At 38.5% G+C, this 14653-nt stretch overlaps 1 protein-coding gene across 7 annotated transcripts in view; it reads left to right on the top strand.

Annotated features, from left to right (window-relative positions):
* The window catches only part of GRB10 (growth factor receptor bound protein 10), a 148684-nt gene extending 135860 nt beyond the window's left edge, over positions 1–12824 (top strand). For 5 of the 7 annotated variants that reach the window (XM_065667715.1, XM_065667720.1, XM_065667717.1 and 2 more), the window contains 7 exons: positions 581–679; positions 3230–3307; positions 3972–4088; positions 4986–5052; positions 6081–6168; positions 8787–8880; positions 9668–12824. In XM_065667715.1, coding sequence (XP_065523787.1) covers positions 581–679; positions 3230–3307; positions 3972–4088; positions 4986–5052; positions 6081–6168; positions 8787–8880; positions 9668–9814 — 690 coding nt within the window. In that variant the 3' untranslated portion in view covers positions 9815–12824. Of the gene's footprint in view, positions 1–580; positions 680–3229; positions 3308–3971; positions 4089–4312; positions 4457–4985; positions 5053–6080; positions 6169–8786; positions 8881–9667 lie in introns of those variants that run through there. The other 2 variants (XR_010610091.1, XM_065667719.1) reach the window with 2 other exon arrangements.
* Positions 12825–14653: the final 1829 nt, after the last annotated feature.

Below are 14653 nucleotides of genomic sequence, written 5' to 3'. Positions count from 1 at the left end.
GTTGTGCTGATGGATAGGTTTGGAAAGTATTTCAAAGCTCCGTGTAATTTTCTGAGAAGAAAATAAGGCTGAGAGCTGGTTTTATTGACAGCAGCGAGTGAAATAGTCTGCTTCCTAGCAGCCGTTCCAGAGCTAGACAACATGGCTTTGCCTCAGTAGAGACTGGCTGTGGGACGGATCCTGAGCTGATGGAAGCAGACTTCCAGTTACAGCAACTTTGGTTCTTCATCTCAAAATGGGGACTCATAAAACTTACCACAGTTCTAAATAAACGAATAAAAAAACAAAGAACAAATGCCTTGGTTCTGGTTCTAACATGGGATGAGAACCTTGTTCTGATAAACTGCCAGGCTGCAGGGTATTTCAAAGCAGGCACTAAGATAAGACATTGATCTTACTGCACCCAGCTGAGAAAGTGATTTCTTTCAAAGCATGCTCAGCCTCTCCTGAGCTTTAATTCAGGGTGATGTGAGCTTTTTCTGGCCAGTTCTAATACTGTACCTGCCTTTACTCTGCAGTCAGCTGACAGTGGTGTTGGTTTTCTGCTCAATGTAGCTGACTTCCCTGTAATGCTTTATAGCCCAACAGAGTGAGAAATGAAACCAAGGAACTGAGGTTGTTGTGTGCTGAAGATGAGCAAAGCAGGACGTGCTGGATGACTGCCTTTCGACTCCTCAAGGTACCTAATCTCTTTTATGGAAATAGAGCTACACTTATAGTTAAGTTGCATTCATTATTTTGTTCATGAGAAGATACTTGTATGTTCTTAAACATCATCTGCCTCCAGAATGACACAGCTTAGAGCAAAATGCCTGGTAGCTCTGTCCCTCCTAAGCTTACCACAGAACTGAGCTCAACTCCTTCCATATATGAATCAAATACAATTTTCATTTTGGAGCCAAATTTATGATATGCGAATCAAAAAAAACAGCTTAACAAGGTATTTCAAGTTTATATGAAGCTAAAGAAAATATTTTGATGACGGTAAGTGGTTATTTTAACTAGAACAGAGCTCTGTCTGGTGCTTTTGCAGTCTTTTCAATTTTATAAAGGTTCTATTTAAAAAGTAACAAAAATAAGCAACCCTGTCTCTAGGCGAAAGTTATTCATATCTGAGAGGAAACAATGAGATTACTTGATAATACGGTAGGAGGCTTCACAGATTTTTTGAAACAAAATCAGTGTGGAAGGAACTGAGAAGAAGCTTGACTTAACGTGCTCTTTGAAGCAGGGAACTTCCTGATCTTCACAGGGAAATGTGCAGAAGTTTTAGGTTTGTTTGTCTTTAAATCTTTCCCTGAAGATGCAGGCTTGAAAGCTACTGTGTTCTTCTCCGTACCTTACTACATCGTCCGTCATATTAAAGGGAATATATATAATAAATATGTACAGATGTCATTACCCATGAAAGTCTCACCTTTCTTCTGCAGAGTTACCCAACTCTAATAATTTGTGCCAAAGCATAACATACAAAATGTGATAAAAAATAGAGGCATGCACAAAGTGGTACTGTGGAGCCTGATGCTATATGCATGTCCACCAAAATAGGATGGAGTGCCTTCAGCTTAGTCAGCTTTGGCTCTCTGGGTAGCAAACAGCTAATGTCAGATTTGGAAATTAGGGCATGGCTGCTGCCTGCAGCCGCTGAGATCAGTGTTTATTCCTCCCCTCCCTTTCAAAATAGTTTATCTCATTTGTTTATCTTCAAAACATAACAGATGTTTGCTACAGTTACCTGTTCCTCTCCCCATGCAAACTGTCCATCATGCAAAACCCTGTAAGTATATAGAAAGCAAATCAGACTCTTAGGCCTCTTCTCCATCTGCATGAAGTGGTCACCTTCCAAACTGGAGCATCTCTCTTTGAATGCTCTCCAAATATTACCTTAATCGTAAGAGATTCTGTGTTGCAGTACAGAAATTGTTACAAAGCAGGTGCACTAGCCATAGTATGGGCCAGGATGCAAGAAGCAATCACAGTTAAAAGATGCATATCTAATTTCTGTGGAGCTGATACCTCTCTCTGTTGGCTGTCATAATCCACTCTGCAGTTACTTGACTTGACTTATGTTTAATACACACTAACAATTACGCTAAGAGTTTCAGTCCCAGTGTTTCTTCTCAACTGTCCTTTATTTTCCTTACTTACACAAAATTTTGCATGTGGGGAATGTGCTCAGAGGATCAGAAATTTGTAGTGAATTGCACCTTGAAGACACCTCTGAAGAATACACTGGTCAAGGCACTGATATTCCTGAATAGCAAGGAAGAACTTCCACAGTGTACAGCATTGACTGTTCTTCCCAAATATGTAGGCATGCATCTTGCTGTGACTGTTCAGAAGAATATCTCTCTCTCTCTGTCATACAGGGTACTGTGTAGCAATATTTTCTGTATATAGAACATTCACCCTGAGGCAGTTAACATTAGTTAAAAAAAGTTTGAGGAACACTGAAAGATGATTAAAGGTGTATAGTCAGGGAGAATTAAGGCTGTGCCCCAAGGCTGTGGCTGTGACCCTCCTTTTTATATACCTACTGATTTAGCTTTCTGTGGTCATATATTACCATGTTTACAAAATTATTTATACCATTTCAGTTAGAACATTCAGTAAGTAATGTTGCTATACTTCAGCACTGTGCCTCTAGGGAAGGCACTGAGTAGGTGTTTCCCTACCGTGCTAGTTACTAGTGTTGCTAAAATTTATCATGTTCAACGAGGAGCATGACTGGAATTCAGTCACCTTATTTTTATAGAAAAGTACCAAAAGTGTTATTTCTTGATGAAACTTATTAAAAGAGCTAGTGAATTAGAAAGGTTCTTACTTTTTATCATTATGAAAACCAAGTTTGAACATCTTAGGCAGACATTTCTTTAAGTTCGCATTACTAGAGGGTAAAAAGAGGGGGAGTTAATACAAGTGTTCTGACCTCCAGTGGAAGCTTGTATTCTATGAGGAAAACATGGTGGTAACCAAGAGTGGCAGAAATTACCTGTGTGTTTCACTCAGGGTTGTAAAAGCACTGTCTTAAATAAAACTCGTGCATATTTACTGCTCTGTTGCCACCTACCAATCACTGTCACTCAATGCAAATTGGTTTGGGACAGCTTCTGATCATGAAAATATTAACTGGTGGCACCTTGTTCCAGTGTAAGATACTATGAAATACTATAGTATTTTACTTAGGGTATATATTTGAATACTAATGACCTTGCATTTCTCTTGGCAGTATGGAATGCTACTGTATCAGAATTACAGAATTCCCCAGCAGAGAAAAGCCATGCTTCCACACTTTTCCACTCCAGTAGTAAGTAATGACCTTTACCTCATTAATGTATGATGTTGGAAAAGATACATTTGCTTTTGCATTTTAAAAGTGGAAAATTTTATGCCAAGAAATGTAAATTCAGCATTGTGTAGCAAATCAATGTAAAGTTCACGTTTCGCGTGAGTACAGTTTATGTGGTTGGCTCTCCATTATCTTAGGCTTACATGATCCACATGATTGAAAAATCTTGGATACGTCAGGCACTTTGAGATGTACAGTACAGAGACATCTGGCTGTCTGCAGAAGCCAGCTTAGGTCTGGCAAAACTAACACGTGAATTTCCTAAAATATGTTGGGCCAAGAGCTGACTTGTTAGCTATCTAAAAGTGAAGATCCTGTATTTGGATCCCAACTGGCCCTGAAAATAACTGGAGTATGGTAATAGGGCAAGTGGGCAACTTGAGCTATATAGATTTTATTCTCAGCCTTTGAATCCTTTCCCTCCCCTACGGCCTAAAGAGAAAAAACGTCTATTTTTGTGTCTGCAAATCTTTTGGAAGGGATTAAACAATGAGATGTATTTTCTGTGCTGTTGAGGGATATCTTTGGACAGTCTTCTGAAACCAGAACATTTTGAAATGAAACTCTCAAGCTGGATTTTTTCTTTCCCTGTTTTTTGAAACAAGTGAAAATTCCTTTTCAGAGAAGTGTATCTGAAAACTCACTAGTAGCAATGGATTTTTCGGGGCAAATAGGAAGAGTTATTGAAAATCCTGCTGAAGCACAGAGTGCTGCCTTGGAAGAAGGACATGCTTGGAGGGTAGCTATCTTCTCTTCTTTTCTATTTTTATAATTAGTAAGTGTCTGTTGAGAGCCAAAACACAGAGTATGCTATGATGTTAGTGCAGTGCTGGTCACAGTATAGCTTAGCTCCGACCTGAAGCAATCACACTGCAAGCATGCAGATCTGAAAGTCAATATCCATCTTTAGCAAAACTGTCACATTCACAACAACCTTCTACCACTGCTTCTCTGTCCCCCTAGTGTCCAGAGGAAAGTTGAGGGGGAAAGCAGACCCACCAGAACTTTACTGCCAGTTTGCAAAACCAGTCTCTGAGGAGGAATATGTCAAATTAAATGCTTCCCCACATGGAAGAGGCTGGGGCTCTGACTAATGGCTTGCTCCCAGTAAGTTTAATTGCAGAATATACAAGAGGCAGGACCTCTTGCAATGAAAACTGATGTAACTTGTTTATAGTGTCTTGTGGACAGACAGCTGCAGTACAAGTTTTCCCACATGCTCGTCTCTTAGGGAATAGGAGTCATTACTGAAGCATTAGCTGGTGCTTTATGTACGGGAGGGAAATACTGCTTGATTTACTGAGTGCCTGGTGTTTTGCCTGAGCAGAAAACATACCAGAATTTTCTTTTTTCTGTCTTTTTTTTTTTTCCATTTTTCTTTTTTTTTTTTTCTTTCCTTTTTGTATTTTTAGATACTGAGCTTTCATCATTAACATCTGGCTTGTGTTTTAAGCCAACTGAAATGAGCTGCTGCTTGTAGATTAGCCCCCTTCAAAGTTGCATTTCTTTTTTTCATCCTTGCATTAAACTTGCCCAGCCCCCAGTTTCCTGTAAATTAAATCTGTATTGCATGTGCACTAATTCTCTTCTGTTGAGGCTTTAGTGTGGATTTAACGGTAATTCATTTTCTCTGTAGAAACGTAGCACAAGAATGAACATCTTGGGTAGCCAAAGTCCACTCCATCCTTCCACACTGAGTACAGGTAAATTCTGCTGGGTAATAAGTGTAGTATCAGAGGCTTCTGTGGGTAAATAAGAGTTACATTTCATATAGGGACATATGAACTGAGGACTGCACATACTTAGTACAGTCATGGAGTATTAATGCCTCAATGTCAAATACAGTGTTTATGTTTATCAGTAGCTTCTGTGTCATTACTGGTAGAAGGAATTTGTTTGCCTTTGAAGGTGTGTTCAAACTTTTCTTCAATATTAGTCTTTTGAAACTCATTTTATAAAAAATAGAGACTCCATAAATGTTTCAATTTAAAACAATCCAGAAGTCAGTCCTTCAGTTTAGTCCAGGTAGTCCAGGAAAGTCAATGAGTGATCTGCTAATCTTTTAAGAGTAAAAATACTTCAAAATAGTATTTATTCCATAATAACTCAGTAATGTAAAATGGAGGCCTGTGAGTTGTGAGCATCTCTTTGAGATTGTGAGTTTCTTAAAATAACAAGAAATTGCATACTAATATCTTGGAGAGTTTAGAGGAAAGATATACTCTGTTTCTAGTCTATGTTTCTATTCAGAACAGAATTTTAAAATACCATTTGAAAAACAACAAAACAAAATCCATAAAAATATTGGTGGGTAACTCCACCCTTGAAAGCACAGGCTAAGTGCTTTTTTATTATTTGAGAGATAGACTTGGTTCTAACAGGTTAGGTTATACATTGTATTCTAAGAATTGTTTAGTCCAATATTTTCAAGCAGCTATGAAAAGGCCATATTATAATATGAGATTTCTCTCGCTAACCTAATCGCACATCTGCAAATCACAAGATACATGGAGATAATGCCTCTCTACTTGATATATTAAGTAGATGCAACAGCTGGTGCATTTTCCCATATTGATTAATTTCTTATATAGAATGATGAAAGACACTTTATGTGATGTAAGAAAACTATAGCCACTTTTAAAATGTTTACATAATTGGTGTGTGGAATAAACTGTTGCACATTACTGGTTTTAACCATCCTCTCATTCCCTCTTTTCCCTCTCACCTCCAGTTATTCATAGGACACAGCACTGGTTTCACGGCAGAATCTCCAGAGAAGAATCTCACAGGATCATTAAGCAGCAAGGGCTTGTAGATGGGTAGGTATTCCTGTTGCTTAGTATTTATGGTCTGATGCTAGGCATTCTAGACAGGAACACAGCTTCTGCTGTAGGGGTTTAACAGGTATGTAAGTACTTCTGAGTAACCTGGTTCTTGTGTAGTCCCATTGTAACCTGCCTGGATTTCAAAAAGTTAAGAGTATGGGTTTGCAGGAGTAAGTTCTAACTCTTACTTTGAAAAATAAAATATTAAGGATACACTTAAACTTTTTTTTTTTTTATTTTTATTTTTTCCAACAGAAGCAATCAAGTTTTGGAAAAAGTTAGAATTGGAAAGTAATTCATTCCTGTAATCTGCATTGAGGACCTATTTTTCAAGCAGAGCTGTACCTAGCTATTTGCCCACAAATTTACGATCAGCCATTTGTGCTCTTTTGCATTAATCAGAGCAGTTCAGCATGGTTTCTCACTATTTGTTTCTGTTCTAAAGCCAGGAACTGAACATACCTGTTCCAGCACTGTCTAAAATGTCTGCAATTTTGATTTCAGTATCTTCTGAGCATCTGTTTTCCTTACTTATATATAGTTATAGTTATTGAAGGCAAGCTGCTTAAACTGCATTCAGCAGTTCTTAATTTGTAGGATGGGAAGAGCATGAGAGCATGGTTGCCTTTAGTTCACTACTGTCACTGCTGTCAGGGTTAAGGCAGAAATTTCAGTGTTGGCTTCTCAGGAGACAGTTAAGTTCAATCCTTTCTTTGGCATTTTTTGATTCAGGAGCATCACTAATCTTTGTGAAGAGTGACGTACATTAGAGAAATAGAAATTGCTATTGCATGTACATGTTCATTGAGCAGTGGTTTTTAATTGTTTTGGGGTTTTTGCTGGGCTAAGGATATTGGGTTTTAGCTTGGCAGGTCAAACAGAGAAGAAAGGCTAAGAAAACAAAGGAGCATTGCTGACTTGGGTTTCTCGTTCTCTCTCACACTACAGATCTTTAAAATTTGGGGCTCGTTTTGACTTGTTGCCTTAGGAATCTAGCTGCCTGTCTTTCTTGGGGTTTTTATAAATAGGTTAATGCCTCTGAGGTGGTGTAAGACAGCTTACTGACTGTAGAATGTGAAGACTGGTTAGTTTGGCTGTAGCGAGGTCAGTGGCAAAAGGAACCATGTTATCTGTGTGCTCTAAGGATCATGGTTTACAGGACAGAAGACTCTTACCTGTGTTTTCCTGCTCCATGTGTTCTTGAACAAAGGAGGTAGAAAGATAACAGTCTTCTCATGGCTCATGTAAGATGTTCTGCAATGTATGCAGGCAGCTGATAGCGCTATCATTTGACTGTCTCTGGATACTATTGTTGTGGATGTGTCTATCTTAGTAGTAATTGTTTATGTGGACAGCCTTTTGCTTGCCAGAGGTTGAGTAAACACTTGCAGGATCAGTTGTGCTGAGCTTTTTTTGTGTCACCAGCTTATGCTACCATGCATTATGAAATGGCTAGATGAAAGATAATTTAGAGATACTTGCATGAATGCTGTAACCAAAGGGCAGGTAAGATCCATCTCAGTGAGATGGATCCTAATTTGTAAAATCTTTGGTCCCTTTTCCACACATCTGGTCTTAAAAAGGAATCTGGATTAAAAAGGAATGTTCAAATACCATGAGTGGTTTCCGGTGGTGGCAGGACATGCCTGTCTGTGAGTATTGGAGTGACCCTGGTTATGATGGTGCATTCTTGTGGTATTGACATTTCTCAATCAGTTCTGAGGAGCTGGAGGAAGTTCTTTTGGGTTCATAAAACTACAAGCAGTTCTTGCAACTCAGCCTTGGAAGAGTGTGTTCCTAGCTTAGTGGTTAGCAATTAAGAGGGCTTGAGGCCTGCCCCAGTACTGTGCTTGGCAGTGTCACAAATCCACTAGTGATTAGCACTGTAAGCCTTATGCCAAAGGTATATTCTTGTTTCCTCCGGCATGGAGAGGTTCTCCTTCCTTAGTTCATAAATGGCAAGGGGAGGAAACATTTTTTTCTCTTCCAAGTAGGTATTTGAGTTAGGACTTCAATTCTGTGGGTCAGCTTAAAAGTGACAGTTACATAGTGTATGATGTTGCTAGCTATACTCCTAAAGTGTATTATTTTCCAGTGATGCTGAGGGAAAAATCCTGTGAGTGTTTTAGAGGAAAGATCTGTGTGTGTTTTCCACATCTTGATAATACGGGTGCTAGTTAACTGTTGTTTAAAGAAAATATTGAGCTGCTCCTGTGCAATTGCAGTCATTTAACTTAAAGTAATTTTGCTAAGACTGGATTTCTGTAAACTGATGCAAGATACCTTTTCTGCAGAAATCCAGATTTGCTCTGGAGTTAAATGAAAACACTTTTCTTCATGAGAGTAAATACCAGTAATGGAAAGCTCAGAGAGACCCTTTTGAAAAGCCTCATACATTCATAGGGGAAGAACTATTGACATGTGTCTTTCCCTTCTTGTTTTCTTCACCTGTTACTTTGCATAGCCATGGTATAAAAACTGAAAGCGAATCACCCGTTACGGGAACACCAAAGAAGAGTTAGGCAATAGCACAAAAATACGTAGTAGTTTTGATTATTTGTGAAGAAATGGATTGTGGTATTCAGCATGTACTTAAAAATGTTCTCTCCTAGACTATTTCTTCTCCGGGACAGCCAAAGCAATCCAAAGGCATTTGTACTTACACTGTGCCATCATCAAAAAATAAAGCATTTTCAGATCTTGCCGGTAAGTAGATTGTTTTTGTTACTGATCACAAAAAAAGAAATTTTAAATCTTGAAGCTTTGCCAGCATCTGAAGAGAACCTCTTATTAATTACTGATGTAATTAACTGTGATGTTTCCATTAGCAAGTATATTAGCAGGTATTCTTTAGAATTGTCAAATGTCTGATTAAAATTCTTTGTTAACACTGCCTGGAAAACTAGTGTAAGTCACTGAGGTATAGAAGTAATGCACAGAACTTGTTCTCTGTGACTGACAGCAACATCAGCGGCAGTTGTCTCCCTGTCACTTAGGCAAATGTTGAATAACTCAGGGAAACTTTGAAAAGTTTTATTTTGGAGGTTATCCAATAACGTTGAGCTTAAAATAGCATTACACTGGGATGTCAAGAACCTATGTGATTTTTATCTTGATCAAGAGCAGCATAAGAAGTTTAAGATCCTGTAACCTCCTTATTGGTCCAAACCTTCCCTTGCTTTGCCTGCCAATTTTACAAACTGCTAACAAATATTTTGGGAGTATTTTTGTTTATGTAGTGAAGAACAGTGCTGTCTCTGTGACTTTCAATTACTCTGCCCACAAGCTTTCACTTTCATAAACAAAACATTTCAAGTTGAGTTAACGTGTTCTTTTCTAGTGCTGCGCCTGGTTTCTCAAAGATCTCTGGGTGCTAGGTTGCTGGGCAGTGCCCATCATTTATTTTATGTCACATGCTTGTACTCTTATGTTTTGCCATGCTTGCATCTCTTCAGGTGCAGTCTAACTTGAAAAGGATGTTTTGTTTCCCCAGTGTGAAGATGATGGACAGATATTTTTCAGCCTGGATGATGGGAACACCAAATTCAGTGATCTAATCCAGCTTGTTGAATTCTATCAACTAAACAAAGGAGTCTTGCCCTGCAAACTCAAACACCACTGCATTCGAGTGGCCTTATGACCTCAAATCTGACTCTTACTGAAGACTGGATTTGCTAGAAGAGTAATTGTAAGAGAACGTTGACACTGGGGAATTGGCAGATTTGTAAGTTGGTTAAAATAAATAAAAATATTATGCACCTTGGGACTCTGAAAGGGATGGATTCGACAGGTGCCAACAGACCAAGATTGCTGGTTTGTCTAACACCTAAGAGTGATTGCTGCTGAGTGTCCCAGCATCCCAAAAACGGGGGGAGGGTATGTAAAACAATGAGTAAATTTGAAACCGAACTGGAAACTATTCTGGCTGGGCCACTTAACAGGAACAAGTGTGAAGAGAAATCTTTGAAAGAACTCTTGCCCTGGAATAATCTTGACAATTAAGACTAGTGTGTTTACTTTTTGTATTGATCACTTTTTTTGCACTCCTACTTTGTTTCGGATATTGTATGCAGCCTATATTAGGAGCTGATGTGGCTTTTAAAATTCATGCAGGAGTTGGGTATTAATCTGCACCCTAAAATGTATGGAATGCTTCAGCCTAAAAGAATCTAGAAGAAAATCAAGAAGTGTGTGTGTGTGCGCGCGCGTGTGTCTCAAAACTTCTCTGGAGACCTGAGGTTCGATGATCTGCAGATGTCTTTGAAGAAGCAATGAGGATACAATTCTAAAAGAACATACCACCATATACGTACTCTTAAAACTGTTGACTTGTAGCATTATGGCTGTAGTATGTTGATGGCATATTAGTGGCATCCAGTCATGCAAAGACTGTATTAGATTCTATGCACAAATTTTTATTATTGAAGTGGTGGTTTGTTTTTTACAGCCTTTTGACTGTTTTCCTGAGGAACCTTACTGTTACTAAATAGAATAGGACTGAATGACTACACTTGTATTTGAAACCACCATTTTTTTGTGAGAAGATTCTTCTGCGGGTAGTCTTAGTATGACAAAATAAAAAGACAAAAAAAACAACAACAAAAAAATCAAAACAGTGTTTTTAGCTTTATGGCTCCTTGAATTTTCAGACTGTTTCAAAGAGCTCTTTCCACATAGTAAAGCTACAGTGACACAAAGCTCTCCTGGGGAATAGGGCATAAAAGGAACTGTACCCCTTCTGCTTTCTGTAGGGCCATGAAAGTTTACATGCTGAGAAAGAACATACTGGGAATGGAAACATATTTGATTGTAAACTAGCTGCTGGCAGTATCATCCATTGAGGTAACTGGTGATCTCTGTGTCATACACACTAAGGCATGCCAGTACCTATGGCAGACAAGCATGTATCCTGCTCTGGTGCTGATTTGTCATCAGAACTACTTTATTGTTAATGTTTAAATCACTTATGTAATGTTTACACAATAACACTTTCTGATGATAAATCAGTATTAAAGTTAGACTCCTTGATACTCCATTTGCAGATACCATTCTTTCAGCAATGTGGCTGGTGCAGGAACTGTTACTGAATTAACTTCCCAGTGCTTCCTGCAGTTAGCCATGGCGAGAAGTACTCCACCCTGGGAACCTGCAGAGTGCAGTGCAGAACGGAGCATTCTTGAGATGGGAAATGATTTACGCAGGCTAGTTCATCCTTACTAATATTTGCCACTGGGTTTGAAATCCTAGCCATCTGAAAGGGTAAAGAAGTAAAACCAATTCTACACCTTTAGGTCTTCATGTAGTGTTGAGAATAGCTTAAGACAAACCATAACCTGCCTGAGTCGTCCATATCAGCTTATAACTATGTCAATGGTATAGAAACACTGTATTTTAGTTTACAGAACACATTTAGTATTTTTTTCCATCTTACGTCTACATACTAAAAATGAAGAAACTTGATTTTGTTTTCAGTAGAAACCTTTTTTTGGTTTTGTTTTTTGTTTTGTTTTGTTTTTTTAATTGTACATAGTGAAATGAGTGTTCCTGCTTTCTAGACAATGTATTTTAAAACCTTGAAATTAAGCTAACTTAAGTCTGACTTCACTTTGCATGCTTCTATTTGGCCCCTTTTAGGAAAAAAAAGATACTTGTATTGACTACATTACCAGTTTAATAAGACCATTTATGCTGTAGTTTTAAGTTTTTCTGTTTACATAGCTTAGTGACAACCATGCATTTTTCCCAGTAGGCGGATAGTATTTGCAGTGTTTCATATTTATAAAAGAAAAAAACCTTGCATCTTATTTAAATTGAGAATAAAAGTTTGACTATGAATCATGATTTTTGTATGTAGATGGTTGACTTAGTATTTTGTACTTTTCCCAGCTAAAGTGAGCTGTTTTGAGAAAGTGACCACCTTCAAAGTGGCAACAATCTTACTTAAGCAGATCACTGCTTTGTCTTCTTTCTGCTGGAAAACAGTCAATGCCACCTTAGTTTTCCAACAGATTCAGCTGGCTGCCAGCTCAGAATACCAAGGACTGAAGGACATTTGACTCTTATTTTTGTATTTAAATGACATGAATGTAAAGGGGATGCTCAGGGTTGTTTTGGAGCCTGTTGAATTTTTATCTTTTTGCCTGTGATTTTATTTTCTAAATAAATACTTCATGTAGCAATCTTGAATATGTTGAGAAGGAAAATGCCAAACCATTTTGGTAATGGGGTTCCTAGTTAAGTTATGTTACGATAGGTGTCAAAGTACAAAAAACTTTTTATTTGTTAATTAATCTTGAAGAAACACGTGCCTCAGTTTAGATGTTTTGTCTTATCTTTTCTGCACTAAATACCTGACAGTTGACCAATCAATGCACCTTTCCAGTGGCAAGACTTGCTTATCGTAAATTATATTGTCACAATGCAAGATTTAGTGACTGTAAAATGGAATAAAGTTTAAAGTTTCAGGGAATGCAAAAGGTATTAACTTAAGAGACAAAACCTTTATTCAATATGCTTTGCTTCATACTGTAAATAGCTTTCTTGGCTTGTGAACCTAATTGTAATCTTTCAGGTATTTTTGTACAAATAAGGGACTGATATTCTGTTTCTTGTAATTAGAAATAAACGTTAATACAATGCTATTCATTTTATATTGGAATGAATGTCATCTTTTGGTTGCACCTGTACATGATGTATGTCATGGTTTAAGCCCAGCCGGCAACCCAGAACCATGCAGCTGCTCGCTTACTCCCCCCTGTCCTCCCCCCCACTCCAGGAGGGATGGGGAGGAGAATCGAAAGAATGGGATTCCCACGGCTTGAGATAAGAGCAGTCCAGTAACTAAGGGATAACACAAATCACTACTGCTACCACCAATGATAATAATGATAAGGGAAATAACAAGGGAAGAGAATACAACCGCTCACCACCCGCTAACCGATACCCAGCCTGACCCGAGCAGTGATCTAATCTTTATGGGTAACTCCCCCCCATTTATATACTGGGCATGATGTGCTGTGGTATGGAATACCTTTTTGGTTATTTTGGATCAGGTGTCCTGTCTCTGCTTCCTCCCGGCTTCCCCTCCTCCCTGGCAGAGCATGAGACTCACAAAGTCCTTGGTCAGAGTAAACATTACTGAGCAACAACTAAAACCATCGGTGTTATCAGCGTTGTTCTCAGTCTGAAAGTCAAAACCACAGCACTGCACCAGCTACTAAGAAGGAGAAAAATGACTGCTACTGCTGAACCCAGGACGTGTACCTTTTGCCTTGATTCTGGTTTATTTGGTGTGGGTTATATTAAACAGCCCCCTAGAAGATTTAAGAGGAAAACAGAATCCCAAAGATACCTTTATTCTGGCTGTTCTGTCTTACGATTTCAATAAGGACAGACTGTCCTTTATTTAAAGAACTTGATCACTCCTTTTGTATGAGGAAAACTACTTGGGGGTATTCTGTTATGATATTTACAGTATTAATTTGGGAAGGTTACTAGAGTCAAATCAGGTAATACACCATGAGCATCTTTTGGGGACATAAAACCATAACTCACTGAATATATACACTGCAAAAAGTACTTTATTGGCCTAATAGCTATTGTATCAGAAAACTTATCGATAGTACTTTCTGAAAGCAATTATTTACCCTCATAATCCTCGTATTCAAGTGGTTCATCAGCATTTGGCTGGAAAAGCACATCTGCACAGAATATGTTTTTGCTTATGAAAGTCATTCAGGGTTGGCGGGGGGGGGGGGGGAGATTGGTGTTTCTTCTAGCAGATAGAATAATAGAAGGCTGGAAATGTTTCACTGTTTTATTGGACCAAATCCCTTTCCCATTCCTGCCTTGCTAAGCCATAGAAGACCTCAAATGCATTCCACTTCAAGCCTTAGTCACACTCTAGCTTCTGCATGCTATGTCTTCATGCAAGTTTGTATTGCACTAGGGCATGGGTTACATGTGAGCAGAATGAAATTTAGCACACAAAGGCAGAGTACTTCGGGGTTTTGATATTCCCAAATTTTTTTCTGTCTGGAGATGCACATTAAAGTGCTTAAGAGTTTACTGTCCTGCATGCAGCAATTTACTCTTTCACCGAGTTTGAAACAAAGGGGACTGCTTGCTTGCAAAAGGTTTGAACAGGCCTGTTTCTTGCATAGCTAAAGGCAGCTGTGCTAACACTGTAACTGGCCCCCTCTGTCATCATTAAAAGTCAAGGACTATAATTCTACACAAACCTGTAAAAAGCCAAAAGTAAAACAACCCCAACCCCCCCCCCCCTTACTTTATTGTATATATTATGTTTGGAATCGACAAAAAGCATGAAAGAAAAAAAAAGCAGCACAGCAAAAACGTCAATAGTCATGCACAATGGCAGGGCAGTATTGTGTGCATTTTTGTCCAAACTGCCCCCAGCCGTGGCAAGTGCAAAATGATACCTGTGAAATCTGGTATTAACAGGCACTAATAGCAGGTA

The sequence above is a fragment of the Lathamus discolor genome, chromosome 2 (genome assembly GCF_037157495.1).
Source record: "Lathamus discolor isolate bLatDis1 chromosome 2, bLatDis1.hap1, whole genome shotgun sequence".
NCBI lineage: Eukaryota > Metazoa > Chordata > Aves > Psittaciformes > Psittacidae > Lathamus > Lathamus discolor.
The sequence above is the reverse complement of the archived record's forward strand: the minus strand, read 5'-3'. Positions and strand labels throughout refer to the sequence as shown.